Genomic DNA, 18,708 nt, shown 5'->3' on the forward strand with positions numbered 1-18,708 from the left:
GCCGCCTCCTGCCCATCCCAGCCCGGGGGGCGTGTGCGCGCGTCCCAGCTGGCTCGGGACACACCACCTGCGCCCGAGCGCGCGCAGCCCGGAGCATCCCCGGCCTTCGGGCCACCCCCGTTGCCCCAGTCGACCCAGCTCCACCTCCTCTCCCCCCCACCCCACTCCCGCCTTGCCCCGGCCTCCTCCCTCCGCTTCGGTGACTGCTCGCCGGGCGGCAGGGCCCGAGTCGTCGCAGCCACCTCATTGCTCAACCCGGCTTCCCAACTGTTTACACAGCCCGGCCTGTGAGTGTGTGTGTGTATACAGCGTGAGTCACCGAGAGGCGGAGGAGGTGGAGGAAAAGGAGAAGGAGGAGAGCACTGGCCGGGATCGGTGCGGCGCACACACTCACTCACTCACACTCAGTCACTCTCTCCGAGCGCGTCTCGCTCGCTCACACACACGCCGGGAGCCCCGGAGCGCGCAGGATCCCGAGCGCCGCGGAAAAGTTGCTCCGGCTTTCTCTCCTGGACTTCGGGCTTTGGGAAGGGCATTGGCTCCGCGGCTCCGCCGAGCCTGCGGAATCCTGCCCTCGCGGCTCCGGACGTCGGGAGCACCAGCCGCCGCCGCCTCTGCCCCCGGGACTGTCGGCGGCCTCGACAACAATAGCGGCGGCCGCCTCCGGCCAGGCGCCCCGAGCCGGTGCCCGCCGAGGTCCCGGGACCCGAGCCGGCCTCTGCCCCCGCCGGACGCGCGGCTTCCCGCGTGCAACGCGAGCGCCCGGGAGCGGCTCCTGCCTTGCCCCCCGTGGGGGCTGAGCCGAGCTCCGTCTGCAAAGTCCATCCCGCCCGCTGGAGTAGGTCGCGGCGCCGGCGCCGAGCCCGCAGCGCCTTCCCGCGCCGATCCCGGGACCTACAAAGCCGGGGCCGTCCCGGGACGGGATGCGGGTCGGTCCTGTGCGCTCTGCCATGAGCGGCGCCTCGCAGCCCCGGGGCCCGGCCTTGCTGCTCCCGGCCGCCCGGGGCGCCCCGGCCAAACGCCTGCTGGACGCGGACGACGCGGCGGCCGTGGCGGCCGTGGCGGCCAAGTGCCCGCGCCTCTCCGAGTGCTCGAGCCCCCCGGACTACCTCAGCCCCCCCGGCTCGCCCTGCAGTCCGCAGCCGCCGCCCGCCGCGCCGGGGGCTGGCGGCGCCTCCGGGAGCGCGCCGGGGCCCAGCCGCATCGCAGACTACCTGCTGCTGCCCCTGGCGGAGCGCGAGCATGTGTCCCGGGCGCTGTGCATCCACACCGGCCGGGAGCTGCGCTGCAAGGTAGGCGCCCGGGGCTCGGGACCCGCCGTGGGGTTGCGGGCACGCGGTGGCCGGCAAAGGTGTTTGGGGTCTCGCCCTCGCCGGCGCGGGGGGCCTCAGATGCCGTCTGCGGTGACTTGAGCGTGGTGGGCGGGATTTGGCCAGGTTCACACCCTTTGGGGGACTGAGGGATTTCGGATGGAGTGGTGTAATGCGGGCTCAGCAGGCAAGAGGAAGTGCAGTGTTCGGGGGCTTTATCTCTGTTCTTTGCTTGGCGCCCAGTGTAGCGCACGGCGTTCCAAATAAGTTGTGGAATTGAAATGGATTCCTGGGCCATGCCCTTCCCCTTCTCTTATTCTCGTGGCTTCCCCCGCCCCTTGTCCTGCAAGGGCGCCCTGCAGTGGGTGCCTCCTTGGAGCCCGGAGCAGCTTGCGGCTCTCTTGCCGGGGTTCCAAGGCACCTGGGCTCTGCTGTGGGCGCTGAGGGGGTGGGAAGTCCGTGTCAGGCTCGGGGCTTGGGGATTCCGGCTTGAACTCGCGCGGGGTGAGAGCCTCGTCCTCCCCAGAGAGCAGTCTGAGGCGGTCTTCCAGCCAGGGCGGGGGATTTGCCCGGCGCAGAAATGTGGGAAAGCCCGTGGCGGCTAGGAACCCTCGCTTCCATTCATGTCTGTGTTTTCCGGCCAGCGATTTTCTTTTGACCACGAGAGATTCCATTCCGGAGAAGATAAAACTCCTGGAATCGGGATCCTCCGCGTGCCCCTCCAGCGCCCCTAGACGCAGAACATTCCCGCAGCCCAGCCTTTGCGAGCCTGACACCCGTCTCAGACATCCCCGAGGAGCCTCCGGGCTGCTCCTTTTCAACCGAAAGACAGGGTCACCCCTCGGTTGAAGTTGCTCTTGGGTTTTCCGCAACTCACCTGAACTCCACCCGAGCCCCCACCCCCACCCCCCGGGCTTGCTGCTGCCACCTACCGTCCGACCTGAATGAAATTCAAATGCATGCTCCAGCCCAGTTTAAGGGGGGGGGCAGAGAGATTTTTCTAGCCGGGGCCAGGGGAGCGAGGCCTCAGAGGTGGGGTGGGTCTGGCCATTGTGCAACCCCTTCCAGTTCCTCTGAGCAGATAATAGCTGAATCCAGATGGTGACAGCCCATGTGTGTCACCGTTTCCAGTTGAGTCTAGGATATGAGTAACCGGACCAAACAAAAGGCCCTTAAAGAGACCAGCTAGTTTCTGAGAGGAGATACTATCCATTTCCCTGGTGAAGGTGGGGGTGGGAGCTGCCCCCCCCCCCTCCGTGGGAGGGGGGGAGATAAACAAACAAATGTAAAAACCATGGAGAACATCCCATATCCCTCCTGTGACAATTTTAACTCCAGGCTGCTTATACCTGAGTCAGACTGTAGGCAGATTGTTTAAGGCTGTGTTGTCACAGTCTTTCTGCGAGTCATCTGTTCCTTCTGACTAATGACAGATCTGCATGTTCCCCAGCCCCCTGCTTCCACTTGGAGGCTGCAGAGTCACCACATTCTGTGTGCTCTGTGCTGAGAGCTTTGGGTCTGCAGGAGGTCATGCATTTTCAGCTCCTGGAGATCCCGGGGTTGGGGGAGTTGCTGATGGAAGGTTGGGACACCTTCATCAGCTACTTCCAGCAGCCTCGCCTGCAAACAAGGAAGGGCCACAGAGGGTGGGGGCTTTAGGGCTTAGCTCTCCCCGGCGGGTGGGGGAGGATGATGGCCTCATGAAAGGAGGTAACATAGATAGAAGACAGTTATTTTAAACCATCCGTATAGTAACCCAGTTGCTAGCCCAGAGCCCTCAATGTTGCTGGTCTGGGGGGGGGTTGGTTAGAGGCAGCTGGAGCTGCATAAGGTGGGGCGGCAGAGATAAGGGGCTGTCAATGAAGGGAGCCTTACTGTCAACCGAAGGCCAACGATTGAGAGCTGCAGTCTGGGATTCAGGAGGCAGCCTCTGCTTCCCTAGCCTCCTAAATGGGGGGGGTCACCTTCTCTCTGCAGGTGTTCCCCATTAAACACTACCAGGATAAAATCCGGCCTTACATCCAGCTGCCCTCACATAGGAACATCACCGGCATCGTGGAAGTGATCCTTGGGGAAACCAAGGCCTATGTCTTCTTTGAGAAGGACTTTGGGGACATGCACTCCTACGTGCGCAGCCGGAAGAGGCTGCGGGAAGAGGAGGCCGCCCGGCTCTTCAAGCAGATTGTTTCCGCCGTTGCCCACTGCCACCAGTCAGCCATCGTGCTCGGGGACCTGAAGCTTAGGAAGTTCGTCTTCTCCACGGAGGAGAGGTGAGCAGCCTCCGCAGCTCCTCCCGTTGTGGCCTTTCGGGGCAGGTGCCGCGGTTAGATGCAGAGTGTTGGTTCACACCAAAGCCAAGGGCTCAGTTGTCCCAGAATTAGTATTTAGAAGCCCTCTCCCGAGGAGCCACGGCCAAGGATGGTTTATTCTGCACTCTCGTGGATGTGGCCCGGGGACACGTTGGTGCTTCTTTCTGTGGGATGTCACATGAGGACAGGATGCCCTCCCCACTTCCACTCCAGGATCAAGTTTATTCCCCATTGTGGTCAGAAAGGTCAGTTCTTCTGGGGTACAAATGGTCAACCCGTCCTTCACAACATTGACGCCTAAAGGAAGGTTTCAAATCCTTGCTTAAACCAAGTGGGGGGCTTTTTTTTTTTTTTTTTGTACCTAGAAAGTATCACGGAGCTAACTGTTGTATTTGCACTCTTCTGCCCTCCTCCTTGGTACCCTATTCCTGTTCCGCTTTGGGCTGGTCCCCAGTACTTTCTTCACATTCTCTGGTGGCTCTTTTAGACCTCTTGTTTGGATACATCTTCAGAAAATAGCCACATTGAATAATACATGGATGTTGGCTGGAATTGGTTGCTAAATATAGATCATGACTTCCCTCATAAAGGACAGGATGAGCTTGATAAGAGGATAATGAGACATTAAGATTCAGAGTTGAGGTTTCAGGCAAGGGAATTCAAGAAGCCACAGGAAATAAACCTTACCTGATTTTAAGAGGTGGGCCATATTCCTTACGGGTGGATTAAGAGCAATAAACCCTTGCAGAATTGCGGAGGGGTGTGTGTTCTTTTGTTGCAGTTGTTCAGAATTGGGGGGCGGGGGTTGCGTGTGCGTTACTTTGTTGCAGTTGTTCTCGCTGGGCTGCCCCGACCTGTGCGTTTTTGCGTTTTTACCCTTACCTCCAGATCGTAGGAAAGAGTATGGGGTTGAATTGCCATAAAGCATAGCTTTATATCTGACCTTGCAATACTTATTGGAACATACCGATTAGCAAAGAAAAGCAGCGTGTTTGCAATGGAGAAGTTTCCAATTCCTGGAACATGCTCCTTTGATATGTTGATGTATTTTCTGAAACATGCCTTTACACACCTCCTTGCTAGCTTTTGAAATCCGCATTGCACAGGCGACTGTCATGTGCGTGGAGTTTGGCAACCCGAGGGTTAAGCAATGGCCGGCTGACGCTAGTCTCGTAACCAGCACAGGTGCAGGGTTTTAGAACCACAGCAGCCAATCAGGGGCAGACAGTGTGGGTTGAGTCATATTTTCCGTTTACAGAACCAATGGGTATTTTACATAACGACGGGGAGGTCAGGCTGAGGACATACTGAAGTTAGCACATGTATACTACACTCCAGGGAACAGGAAGGCAGGAAGGAAAAAAAAAAAAAAAACAACAAAAAACCACCCAGACCTTTGAGAGGAAAAGAAATTGACCCGTTAGCCAGTACCAAATGTTTGCATTTGACTTCACCACCAGGGACTTACTGAAACAGGGCTATTTCAGAGAAGCAGGGAGGTGCACAATCTGCCACCAGATGATAGAGGTTCCCCACGTGCCTCTGGGCTTTGGGGGATCCATGAACCGTGGGTGGCTGGGTCCGAATGAGGAGGCACCTGGAGCTTCAGAAGGGAGCCTTTGCCTAAAGATTTTTTTCAGACTTTAGCGCTGACTTGAACAGATAAACCCCCCACGTAGAAGAAATAGGCTCAGGTGTTGGTGGGCCATCCATGTGTACGGATGTTTGTAGGCCCTGCATCCCTGAAATCCACCAGCCACCTCTGTTTGCTCCTATAACCTCTTGGTCCAGGCTAAGTGTTCTTTGCAGTTAAACACCCCAATAAGTGATGAACCTTCCTGGAGCCTTTCCCATCACAGTTATCCTGGCCTGGGCCCAGGTGGACAGGGTTCCCTCTGTGTGTGTATGTCAGCGTGAGCAGGAGTGCTGACAGCATGAGCAGAATAGCAGTGACTTGGGGCCCTAGGTTCTGTAGTTTAGAGTGTGGGCCCAAGTAGCCCTGGCAGTCAGTGGCATGATAAGAATAAGATGGGCCTCTAAAACTAATGATGTAATGTATGGGGATTAACATAAAAATAAAAAAAATTAAAAAAAAGAAAGAATAAGATGGGCCTTTAGGATGCTCAGTCCCCGTCCCCCGCCCCACTTGCCGCCCCCTGCCCGGAAGAAGTAGGATATACTGTTCTTCTCTGATAGCTTTGCAGAAAATGTCAGCATTCCCCTAAGACAAGCTCCCACTTCTGCAATGGGAACTTTGTAAATTGTGTAACCCTATTAGGATATCTCTTCTAAGCTCTAGCATAATGAAGAGTATGTGGGGCTTTGCATCATACCATCCGCCCCAGGCTCTCTCTCGATAACTTTGCAAATGTTTATTGCAGTTTGTATTGGTTTGTGAAATCCTGAGTCCTGGGTGGTTGCAGGGCACTGCTTACTGGATGAAGGGGTAAATGGCGTTCCTTGGGTCTTTGCCTTTAGTGCCTGTGGGTGCTATTATAGAGAAGGCTTTGTTTTTCATAGCAGCTGATCTGGAAGTAATAGCTTGTTTCCTCTCCTGCAGAAGCCAGCTCAGACTGGAAAGTCTAGAAGACACACACATAATCAAGGGGGAAGACGATGCTCTGTCAGACAAACATGGCTGCCCAGCCTACGTGAGCCCCGAGATTCTGAACACCACGGGGACCTACTCCGGAAAGGCGGCCGACGTTTGGAGCCTAGGGGTGATGCTCTACACCCTTTTGGTGGGCCGCTACCCCTTCCATGACTCAGATCCCAGTGCTCTCTTCTCCAAAATCCGCCGTGGACAGTTCTGCATTCCTGACCACATTTCCCCCAAAGCTAGGTGCCTCATTCGCAGCCTCCTGCGACGGGAGCCCTCCGAGAGACTCACTGCTCCTGAGATCTTACTCCATCCCTGGTTCGAGTCTGTCTTGCAACCTGGCTACGTCGACTCAGAAATAGGAACTTCAGACCAGATTGTTCCAGAGTACCAAGAGGACAGTGACATTAGTTCCTTCTTCTGCTAATCCCCAAACCTCAGAAACCTCATAATTCTCACACATGGCATTTCCATTTCTTAAGATGGACCGGCCTTGCGGCGTGCTGCCAACCAGATATGTGATGGCGTAAAGATTGTAGCTGCTGAACGCAACCTGGCGCTAGCCCTCTCTATTTGTTGCGACGAGCGGCCTTATGGATCTGAGCTGTACACGCTCTAATCGGCTGCCCTGCAAAGCTGTTTCCCTTCTCCACGATCCATCCCGCCGCCAACTGTCCTGCTGTCAGATGCGGGGCCGTTCCGAGTCTGCAGAGGTGGCAAAGAGTATGGATGTCCTACAGCACGTGGTCGAGTGAAAGGAAGGTGAACATTTTAAAGGGAGAGGAAGTGAGTGGTACAGTGGCATTTTGGGGCAGTAACCATATCTTAACAGGGTGACAAATCATTTTGGGCCAATAAACCTGCCATTGTTGAACTTGTCTTTGGGAGCTAGACTGTCACTCCCCCAGCTTCTCTGTTGGGAAGTTCTTTTTGGGGTTTGGTTTAACACACACCCTTTCTTCACCCTCACATTTACCAATGACCCTGCTCCGTTGTGGGAGCAGACTGTTTGAGGAGCATGGGAGCCTGCCCGCACAACGAACCCAGACTCTCGCCTCCGTTTCCTGCCAAGACCTCATTTGCACTAATGCCTTCTTTCTGACCTTGAAACGTCCCCTTCTTCGCTAGAAAAGCACTTACCAGCTAACTGTGGAGAAGCGTCACAACAGATTTGAACTCCTGGCTATTTCAGAACTCTGAGCTCAGACAGAGAGACTGCAGATTGGTAAAGTCAACTTGAGCCCTTGGAAACCGTGAGCTTTTGTTGGTTCCCCTCAAACGTGTCGGCATTTAGCCTTTGTTCCCAAGACCATCTCAGGGTGGAGCATTTTGTCTAGGAGGAGAAAGATAAGGGGAGGCTCTCCTCGCCTCTCCCCAGAGCAAACGTTAAACATCTTTGTGCTTTAGAGAAACTGAATTTTGGAGAGCCGTAGACGATTCTCAGACCCACTTCCAGGATTGTACTTTAACCCTTCATGGATATGGTCTGCCTCCGGCATTGTGCGTGTGTTTGCAGTTTTGCATGATGGGTTGTTCGTATTTTAAATTTGGTGTGGTTTACAAATACGTCTCTATAATCAGCATCTAGAGTGAAATGGCCCCAAATCTTTAACGTCGGAAGAGCCTTTTTAAAAGTATCTCATCCAACTTCTTTCCTCTTTCTGCCACCTCCCAAAGCAGAAATCCAGCCCCACCCCCCACCGCCCTCCCTTCATCTTCCTTCAGGTGGGAATCCAGCCTCTGTTTGAATGCTTCCAGAGATGGGAGCTCACTACCTACAAAAGCTAGAGCTTAACTGCAACTCGCATTAAAAAAAACCAGAACACACAAAATATCAATAAATGTCTCAGTACTGAAATCAGGTGGTTAAACGGGTAAACCAAACATACTGTATTTTGAAAAAAAATGGCACAAAATCAGGCAGTCATTTTTAAGGGCTACGCCTAGGCAAACACCTAACGTGCATTGTGAGAATGCTGTGTATACCTCACGTACTGTGTACTTTGTATATATATATATATATATATTACCTTTTATACCTATTGTCCAATATGTTTTATTGTTTTGGCTCTGAGGCTTGTTTTGTCTGTGTCTGTCTGAATAACCTGCGTGTCTAAAACCACGTGAAATGTGAATGATAATCGGCAATATTACCTTGACAGAATCATGGGACTCGGAGAAGAGGGAGGACAGAGGCCTCTGTCGTACTAACGTGCTCGTGGTTGCTGACTGTTGTATCTGTGATACATTATCCGGCTGAGGCTTCTGCCGGGAAAGCTCGAAACACTAGATCCTTCCTGTACGTGTGTATATATGTGAACAGTGAGGCGACCGTTTCTGACTTGTAGAGAAATTTTAATAAATCTGGTTTCGTAAATAGGCGCAGTGCATTCCTTTTGAGTCCAGTCTGCCTTCTGCCTTGTGCAACTTCATGCTGGGGATGCAAAGGTCTCTGGCGTCCGGGTTTGGAATATCACAGGGGAAACGCAGAAGTAAACAGCTGATGATTATTATGTATGACCTTTGGCAGCGTTGAACCCATTCACTTTTTCCATTGAAGTGGGCAAATTCATTTTGATGGGTGAAGCCAGTTTGGTGAAATCAGGTGGGTGAGGGCTGTGTGCTGGTACAGAGCCGAGAAACATTTGAAGAGGAGCAATGGAACAATCCCTCTGGCCTCTGGTCTTTTTTAGGTCAGGGACCCTTGAGAATTTGATGAAAGCTATGGCCACTTAGAAAAGTGGACACAGGCAAATCCAACAGAATTTTGTTAAAACTGTGAGAGGTCTGCATGTGTCCCTGAGGGCATCCCAGGCTTCCTGCTGAGTAAGAGGCCCCCCCCCATTAGATTTCATTAAAAAGGCTAATCGAGGCATTTCCTTTTTCCCCTGTAAGTGTAAAAATGGAAATAAAGGAAGCAAAAACCAAAGCGACATCATTTTGAGTCACAAAGGTAAAGAGAAAGAAAGGATTCTTATATAATTAGGTTTATAGCTTCTGGGTTACATCAGAATCTATTTTAAAGGAAGTAAATTAGCATCGAGAATGATTTAAAAAAAGACTTTACACTGTAAAACATAGCAAATATACAGACAAATGCACATAAAAGTGTTTAGCTCTGAGTTTTCACAAGCCAGACATTGGCATAACCAGCCAGTGGGATCAGGAACGCTTGGCCGGGACACCACGATCCCCTGTCCCGGGTCAGCCCCTGTCTGACACCCCCTCTGAGGGCCCCTCCCACCGGGTAGAATTTTAACTCGTTCTCACAGTGAAAATTAGAATGGAATAAATCAACCCTGGGTTTAAATGAAGAGGCAAACAGAAGTGACATGACACAACTGCGTTTTTCTAGGACTCAGGCTGAGATCACCCAGGAAAGCAGACCTATGACACCAAAGTAAATTGCAACTCAGGCCTCGTGACCCAGGAACTTAAAAGAAATGGAAAAAGCTCATCAGACGCAGGGCAGGGAAATGGCCAAATGCCCGAGTAGCTTAGAAACTAGGAAGCTGGGGGTTGGTCTAGGGTCATCCCATGAATAGGACCCTTTAAGCCCAAAGTTCCTGGGGCCTCAGAATATGCAATGTGGTGTCTCCTTGTTCCAACATATCTAGACGAGGCTCCGTGTAACTCCTTGGGCATACAGAAGGCTAATACTTTGGACTTCACTGAGCTTTTTCATCTAAGGATTTCAAAACACTTTGCAAGCAATTAAGGTTACAACATATCTTAGTACTGTTGTTACACGTACCAAGTGGAGAGAAATATGGGTCAGGATTGGCTGGGATGGCATGTGATGCCACGGATACATAAATGTAATCTCTTCCAAGGTAGGAACAAATCTGGGGCAATTTTACCCGGCTACCCTATAGACGTTTGGAATGAGAGTGTGTGAACGCAGGCTGGGAAACCGATCACTTTTATTTCCCCTTGTGTCCTCAACCTACCTGTTGTTGGAGTAAATCATGCAAGTAACATCTCGATAACCTTTTGTTCACGGCATACTTTCTAGAAGGTTTACTCTTGCCCTCCCCCTTCCCCCTTTTATATTCACAGAAGCGAACTAGGCAAGCCAAATATGACTTGCTCCATTTTGTAGATGAGAAAACTGAGTCCCAAGTGTCTCTAGGCACCTACTCCGGGGTAAGCTGCTCAGAGCTGGGACTTGAACTCGGGTCTTTGGACTCCTTGCTCAATGCCGTTGTGGTGTCTGCACACTGCAGCGTAAAAGTCTTCCGGTAGGATGATGATTGAAGGAGGTGGTTTGAGATAAATACAAATACTGAGTCTTTAGCCCAGTTAACCTCTTCGAAAAGACCCAGCCAGTACTTCAGTCATAAAGATGGGAGCATTATGCAAGATGAGAGATACATGATTGAATAAACATTGTGCACCCACCATGTGCCAGGCACCCGTAGATCTTTGGGAAACACATGACCCAGCCTCAGTCCTAGCTCACTGAATGGGAAGCTCCATGGGGTCAGGGAGGACTGTGACAGTCGTATTCACCCCTGGCTCCCCAGCACCCAGCGCAGTGCTTCCCACAAGGAAGGTGTCCCGTGCCAACATGGATGGATGGTTGAATGGATGGATGCACGTCTTCCAGCAGCTCAGAGAACCACAAGCAAGGAAACAGAAATCTTGTGACTGGGGTCTCGTCCTAGCTCTGAACCCTTCAGCTGTATGACCTTGAACAAGCAGATCTGCCACTGTGGTTCTTATATGTTCATCTTTAAACGTGAGTGATACTCCTTCATTTCTTTCTTCTGTCCTTTCAGCTGCCATTTTGGGAAAACAGAATGATTCCGTGATTCTGTGAAAATAGGTACTATAATGATCTTCGTCAGACTGACCATGGGAATAGTTTTGTGCTTCCTTTTAAAACAGTACAGCCGAGTGATTGGGTTCCTTGTCTAATTTCACTCTGGGCAAGGAAAGGCATTGCAGCAATAAAGATTATGGAATTGGCTTTTCAACAGGGCTTTGGCAGGGAAAGGGAGGGCAAGTATTTAGTTAATCGCCCCCTCCCTCCCCTCAAAAAAAGAAAAAAAAAAAAAAAAAAAGGAGAGCGGGATCTCATTACCAACCCCGCAGAACCTTCCTTACCAGGTTTTGGTGGATTCTGTAATGATCCCAACTGCAGTCAATGACTTGTGGTTCGTAGAAGGGCAAGATGTAGCCAAACATCACACCTCAATCTTCCTAGATGTTTGACGGCACGTACCTCATTCTACTCAGCAACCCTTCAAGGTGGGTGATCTGTTCCCGTTTAACAGATGTGGATGCTGAGACCCAGAGGCTGGACTGTCTGCCCAAGGTCCCGAAGCCAGAGGGTTGGGGAGGGGGGAGAGGGGCGGACTCCAACCCAGGCCTGGTAACAGCAGGTCTTTGCCCGTTCCTGTCCTGTGCTTCGTAGATTGGGTCTGACAGATGCTAGACCAGCGACACAAAGTCTTCTTTTTGGAGTAGCTATTTTGCTGGGACATTTTTTGCCAGGAAGTGTAAGTATGCTGGATTAGTCCTGTTTTCGGGCTATGATTTCTACCAGCTGAGATTTATCAACAGGGTGCTCCTGTTGTACTAAGAGGATTAGCAAAGGATTACCTCCCAGCACCCCTATAAAGCAAGCAGTACTGCTATTAACCCCTTTTGACAGATGAAGAGCCTGAGGTTCAGAGAAGGTAAGGGGTTTGCCCAAAGTCACACAGCACAGCATTCATTTGCTAATTAACACACCCAGAGCCCTTAAGGCCTATTGTCCCTTTGTTTTTGGAACTGGGAGGGGACTTTCTAAACTTTAGAAACTATTTATTTAGTCTTGAAATGCGGTGTGGTGTCCTGGAACAGAAAGAAGCTATTAAGGGGAAAATGAGTGAGATCCAAGCAAAGGCTGGAGTTGGATCGATAATAACATGCCAGTGTTGGTTTCTTCGTTGTGCCAACCGTACCGTGCAAATGTAAAATGGTAACAGTGGAGCAAACCCAGTGAGGGACTCTGTACTATCTTTGCAACTTTTCTGTACATACTAAAATTATTCCAAAATGAAAAGCTTATTAATAAAACACATTAAGTCCACACTGCCCCCATTTTCAGCGAGAGGAAATCGAGGCTGAGACCCGGAGGCAAGGTCACTGCGGACCCAGCCTCCCCAGGCCCTGCCCTGCTGTGCCGGCTCCCTGGGGTGCTGGCTGGTGTGACCTTCCAGAACGTGTCTAGAGCAGAAGGAGGTGAATGTGAGGCGTTTCCGTGGAACGCGTCCGAGACTTTTCTTGCCACAGGACATGACATTTTGAAAAATGGTCTGACCTTTAGTCCAGTGACTCCACGAGTGTCTCTGTCAGTTTCCTCATCTGCTCATGGCTGAGCCGGGCCGGGGGCTGTACGGCTCCCTCACGAACTTTAATTCCATGCCTCATTAGCTCAAAGACCGCGGGGGTGAGCTGGGGAAATATCCGTGCAAGGAAGGCTTTCCCTCTGTCTGAAGAGGAACACCTGCGGGAGTCGGGGCTCCAGGACACTCCAGACACATTTCTCACCCGGCTCTGAGTAAAGAGGGTGTCTGGTCTCTGGGAGGTGAAGAGCCAGCCCACCTGCTCCCTGCCTCCCCGGGGACGGTTGCTCAGTCTGTGCCCTGCGCCCGGGCAGGTGCCGCAGCCCTCAGCGGCCAGGAAGCAGGTTAGTCCAGCATCACCCCCATGTTCCAGCTGGGGAAGTCACGCCCGAGAGGGCAAAGTACAGCAAATTTGCAGTCGATGCTTGTCTTGTTTCTGGAAATTTCTTTCTCCATAGCCAGAGTTAGAGTTGGTTTCCTGCTGATAAGCATCTTTCTTACTTCTTCGCTGGGGAAGTCAATCTGTGGATGACATTTCCCCCGGCAGCCCCAGAACACTCAGTATTTCTCAGACACATTGTTCCACAGCCGGTGTCCACTATGAATAATTTGAGTAATGGTGAGGAAAGGAACCCGCATGTACAGAGTTCGTCGTATTTGCCCAACCCTGCCGTAGCACTTTATAAACACGGTCTCGTTTCATTCTTAGGACAACTCTGTGAGACAGGCAATCTTATTTGTCCCGTCTTACAGGTGAGTACGTGAAAGCCCAGAGATGTGAAGTAACTTGCTCAAGGTCACACAGAGAGTGAATGGGATCTGACCATGGGGCGTCTCACTCTAAAGAATATGCCTTTAACATGTGGGTGACCTGCTACCCCCTTTTCGGCAGGGGTTCACCTTTTATATTTTATTCTCACAATTAAAGTCCTATCATGTCAGTGTCCCCTGACCTCCCTTGAGGGAAAACACTTTGCGTTTGACACTTTGCAAAGCTAGGGGTAAAGAGGAAAAGGTTTGAACTTTAGGGTTAGAGGGACCTGGTAGCAAATCCTAGCTCTGTAGCTAATCAGCTTTAGGAATGAGACAAGTCACCTGACCTCTTCCTCATTTGTAGCAACAACGCCTCGGAAGGCTGCGGCGGTGAGGGTTACATGAAGTAATGCGTGTCCGGGGCCAGCCCCAAGGTGCCACACAGCTGCCTTGAAAGCTGGGCACATCACTTTGAAGTGGAAAGAACCCAGGCGGGGAGGTCAGACAGACCTGGATTTGGATCCCAGCCTAGCTACTTATTTGCTCTCTGACCTTCAGCAAATTGCAAAGCCTCTCTGGACCCAGAATTTCCTCATCCATAAAATGGTACCTAACAATAAGCATTTTTGCAGAGCTACAGCTCTGCGGGCAGGATTGGGGATAAATCACACCAGGGACCCGGCCTGGGACTGTAGTCAGAGATGAGCGTTCCCCTTGTCATTCTTCAGCATTTCCCCCTCCCTCCTCGGCCTTCCCTACTCTTTCCCTTGTGGTTCGCGCCGGCTTGCCAAAGTCAGAGTGTTGACTGTCCTGGGGGACAGCTTGGAGGGGAGGGTCAGTGGCAGGGAGCAGGGCAGTGCCCCGGGGGGTCAGCCTTCCCACCACCTCCTGCCCGGGGGCCTGCCCACCTTGACCTTGGGCCGTTCAGGAGCAAGCAGTTGGGCTTCTCTGACCTTGTCTAGCGGTCCTGCTCCTCTAGGGCATCAGAAACTCACCCTGGGCAGGGGGGAGGGGGTGTGTGACTTGAAACCATTTTGCGGATACCACCTTGATTCCCAAAACAGAGGTCTCACTGGGACCCCACAAGGACAGAAGAGATTAAAAAAATTAACACGTGGCCAGTTTCTGCTGAGGCAGGGATAGCTTAGTTCCGGCCAGTTGGGTGGCAGAGAGAGGAGCCTGGAGTCACAGAGGCCCAGGTTTAAAGTGGGGCCCAAGTACTTACCCACCTCAGCCTCAGTTGCCTTATTTGTGAAATGGGGTTAGTAAGAATTCTCGCCTCCTGAGAATGTGCCGTTGAAATGAGATCCTGCTTGTAAAGCATTTCCCTGACATATACAAAATGCTCAGCAAATGTTGGCTACCAATAAGCGGCATCAAGGATGGTCAAACGCAGCAAGTCAATCCATCAAAAAAAAAAAAAAAATCCTAAACAATGCTTCTCATGAACGGGGCGTGAAGGACCTGGTTAAAATGCAGATTCTCTTCATCAGGGAGGGAGCTGGGCCTGAGACTCTCCTTTTCCCAGCAGTTTCCAGGTGTAGTCAATGCTGCTAGCCTACCAACCACAGTGAGAGCAGTGTGGGGCTGAAACCCATTTACAAACAGAAACCTGTTGGGTCTCAGTTAAGATGAGCTAATTCCTGAAAATGGGTCAATTTTGGGTAAATCCGGGAGGAGGGGAGTGGAGAGAAAGTACTATTTACTGTGGCTGCTTGGCATCGGGTGTGTTGAATGAATTATCTGTTGGGATTCTCACAGCGCAGCTGAAGGATGTTCTCAGGTCCACCGTACAGGTGGGGGAACTGGGACTCAGTTGTTCAACGCTCCAGGTCCCAAAACTTAGCAAAAGATGGGACTGAGATACGGCCTTGCATCACCTTGCTTCCAATCCATCACCAGTGGATCACCAGGATCACCTGTCGCTCTGGATCTCGGAGACAATGGCAGGAGCCTGAGAACATAGCCGAGACCATCCTACACAAGCCACCTCCTCGGTTTCCCTGCTGGAAGTGAGTGGCCTGGGTGTAAATGACCTCTAGTGGCCCCCCCACCCCCACCTCCTGTTGGAAGAGTTTATCTGTCCCTGGGTGCGCCACTCTTACTCAGCATTCCATTGGCTGCTTCCCCACTCTGCTTCCTAACTCGGTGCTGATGTTCTAATTGCAGACATATCGATGTCACCCGTCCACTTAGGAACACTGGCAGACCTGCTGGACACGGGCCTGTTCACCATAGCAGGCCAAGCGATGCAATGGACACCAGAATAAACTCAGCACCTGGTCCAGAGAGAACATTCTTCTATACCCCAGAGATGAGCCTCCCAGCGTCCCTGCAGGTAGAGAAGGCCACTTGCGTCAACTTGAAGTCATGTGGGATCTAGTTTCACCTGGAGCCCAGGCTAAGAGTCTTAACCCCATAGGGCCCGAGTGCTAGAGAGATAGGTTTGAGCCCACACAGGGCAACACAGGCAGACAGGCCCACATTCCCCCGGGTGGACTCCCGCATACCTCCTGGGCTCAGAGAGAACTGGGCAGGATTTTGGAAAAGCACGTTGGCCAGAGCTAAAACCTCTGGGTTTCAACCTTGGGGTATGACATTGGGCAAGTTATATATTCTCCTTGGGCCTCAGTTTCCTCTTCTGTAAAATAAGGCAAATGTGGTAGTTTTCTGGTGGGGTTCTGGTGAGAATTAAATGAACTAATACAGGGGTGCCTGGGTGGCTCAGTCAGTTAAGCATCGGACTCTTGGTTTCGGCTCAGGTCATGATCTCAGGGTTGTGAGATCAAGCTCTGCACTGGGCTCTGTGCTCAGCGTGAAGTCTGCTTGAGATTCTCTCTCTCTTTCTCCCTCTGCCCCTCCCTACTTGCATGTGCATGCTCTCTCTCAAAATAAATAATCTTAAAAAAAAAAGGTAAATGAGCTAATACATGCAAACCATCCCATGCAAGCCATCCTCATAAATGTGAAATCTGTTAGAGTAGGGACTTCTCTGTTCTGTTTATTGTTGTATACCCAGTATCTGGAAGAGTGCCTAACACATGATAAATGTTCACAAATATTTATGCAATGATTGAATTAGGGAGCCTCTAGAGTGGTGGTTTTCGAACTATGGTCCAAGGAACCCTACGGTGTCTGGGGCCACTGAATGATGGGATGGAGGGAGTGTGAGAGGAAAAACTTGGAGAGGAACCAGCATCATTGTGCTCCCTTCCCCTGCCCAGATCCTCTCTGATTTATATGTTATAAATGTGGTTTTTCTGGGTAAAATTTTATTTGGAGGAAGATTTTTGCAGCTGAAAAGTAGTCGGAACATCATTAATATGCAAAATTTATTTCCTAGACCACCTGCCTTACATTGTCCTGGGTGAGGGTTAAGAATGCTGATTCCCTGACCCCACGCATGATCTACTGAATCATATTTTCTGGGGAAGGAGTATGCATTTTTAATCAGTGTCTTAAGGCATTCCCATTCATGCTAACATTTAAAAAACACGTGTCTAAATCATGTTACAAGTGGGGACATTGAAGCCTTGTTAGGTGAGGTGCCTGGCTCAAGGTCTCCAGGGCGATGTTGGAAGGGCTGGTGTAAAGGTGTCTTAACTCCTAGACCAAGTGCTCTTTCCAGGCTGCAGCTTCTATAACCCTAAAACAAACAAGTCCCTTGTGGGCCCAGGTGATGAGAGGGGTTGTGGGAGGGAGACAGGAAGTTGGTCAACACTCTCTTGGCCTTGGGGTAACTGTCTGCCTCTTGGAGCTTGGGCTTTGCCCACACATGCCCCAGGGTGGGCACTCAAAGGGTGTTGGTCTAATAGAAGGAATGAGTGAAAGAATGACATTCTTATGGAGAGATATAAACAAACAGTATATGATATAATGGCAGGTAGTACTAAGCTCTGCGAAGAAAATAAAACTAGGTAAGGGATAGAGAGTGATACGTTGAGGGACTATTTTAGGTAGAATATTTAGATACTATTTTGGAAAAAAAGCCTCTTCTGAGGAGGTGACATTTGAATAGAGACCAGAGGAATGTGGGAGATGGAGTTGTTGATGGAAAGTAAAGGGGACAGCAAGTACAAAGGCCCTGAGACAGGAAAATGCTTGGTGTGCTTGAGGACCTGCAAGGATCATTTGAGGTTGACATGAGACAATGTGGGAAAATTTCTTAGGACAATGTCTGCTGCACGCTGGTTGTTACTATTATTAACGTCATTTTAGCCTCATGATGTGAAGGACAAGTACTATCAGATTTACCTTTTATTTTACTTTATTCTATTTTCTGTTATTTAAAAGTCATATTCATTAAGATGTCCCTACACTAAAAGTCACCTTTGTCTAGTGAATAGGTGGATGAGATTTGCCAAATGGTTCCATTTGTGAAGCAAATGGATATCAAATATCAGATATCAAACATTTCCATATAAAAGTTCCTTTGTGCCCTTTGTAGCAAATCTCATTTACCCACAGCCCCTAGCAATCACTGATCTGATTTCTGTCTCTAGAGTTTGGGAATCAGATGGGTATAATCTTTCATGTCTGTGTTCTTTCACTTAGCAGAATGCTTTTGAGATTCCTCTATGCTGTTGAATGTATACCAGTGTGTTCTTTTTTTTATTGCTGAGTAATATTCCATTGTATGGATATACCACATATTGTTTATCCTTTCATCGGTTGAAAGACATCTGGTTATTTCCTTTTTTTTTTTTTTTTAAAGATTTTATTTATTTATTTGACAGAGAGAGATACAGCGAGAGAGGGAGCACAAGCAGGGGGAGTGGGAGAGGGAGAAGCAGGCTTCCCGCCAAGCAGGGAGCCCGATGCGGGGCTCGATCCCAGGACTCTGGGATCATGACCTGAGCCGAAGGCAGACACTTAACGACTGAGCCACCCAGGCGCCCCGACATCTGGTTATTTCCAATTTGGGGTTATGAATAAAGCTGCCACAAACATTCATGTGCATATCTTCGTGTGGATACATGTTTTCATTTCTCCTGGGTAAATACCTAAAGGTGGGATTGCAGGATCGTATGTTTAACTTGATGAGAAATCAAATGATATTGTAGCCGTTTTGGGTGGATGTGTCATGGTATCTCATGATGGTTCTAGATTCCATTTCCCTAGTGATGAATGAAGCCCAGCATCTTCTTCTGTGCTTGTCTGCCATCTCCATCTCTTCTTTGGTGAAGTCTCTGCTCAAGTATTTTGCCTACTTTTCAACTGGGATGTTTGTTTTCTTATTGAGTTATGGGAAATTTTTTTTAAGTTTCCAGTTGCAAGTTTTTTTAAATCTAAGATGCATTTTGCAAATAGTTCTTCCTTATCTATAACCTGTCTTTTCATGTTCTTGAAGAGTACCTTTGGAGGAGGTGAAGTTTTACATTTAAAAAAAGTATTTATTTTTT

General features: G+C 50.4%; 1 protein-coding gene across 2 annotated transcripts; it reads left to right on the top strand.

The window, feature by feature from the left end:
- The first annotated feature begins 247 nt into the window (after positions 1 to 247).
- On the top strand, positions 248 to 8,595 carry TRIB1 (tribbles pseudokinase 1). 2 transcript variants are annotated; one of them, XM_021688799.2, is made up of 3 exons: positions 248 to 1,292; positions 3,288 to 3,580; positions 6,180 to 8,595. In XM_021688799.2, exons 1-3 carry the CDS (start codon positions 924 to 926, stop codon positions 6,643 to 6,645), a joined length of 1,128 nt encoding a protein of 375 aa, XP_021544474.1. In that variant the 5' UTR covers positions 248 to 923; the 3' UTR covers positions 6,646 to 8,595. The 2 variants fall into 2 exon arrangements, with proteins under 2 accessions (XP_021544474.1, XP_021544475.1); XM_021688800.2 differs by having other exon boundaries at positions 1,154 to 1,292; positions 3,350 to 3,580.
- The last annotated feature ends 10,113 nt before the right edge of the window (positions 8,596 to 18,708 follow it).

Source organism: Neomonachus schauinslandi, chromosome 4 (assembly GCF_002201575.2).
Source record: "Neomonachus schauinslandi chromosome 4, ASM220157v2, whole genome shotgun sequence".
Lineage (NCBI taxonomy): Eukaryota > Metazoa > Chordata > Mammalia > Carnivora > Phocidae > Neomonachus > Neomonachus schauinslandi.

Excerpts from the sequence above, each read along its gene's own strand:
- TRIB1 (XM_021688799.2), top strand. The coding sequence starts at position 924 with ATGCGGGTCGGTCCTGTGCGCTCTGCCATGAGCGGCGCCTCGCAGCCC. Across the intron at positions 1,293-3,287 it reads GCCGGGAGCTGCGCTGCAAG|GTGTTCCCCATTAAACACTA; the intron begins GTAGGCGCCCGG and ends TTCTCTCTGCAG. Across the intron at positions 3,581-6,179 it reads GTCTTCTCCACGGAGGAGAG|AAGCCAGCTCAGACTGGAAA; the intron begins GTGAGCAGCCTC and ends CCTCTCCTGCAG.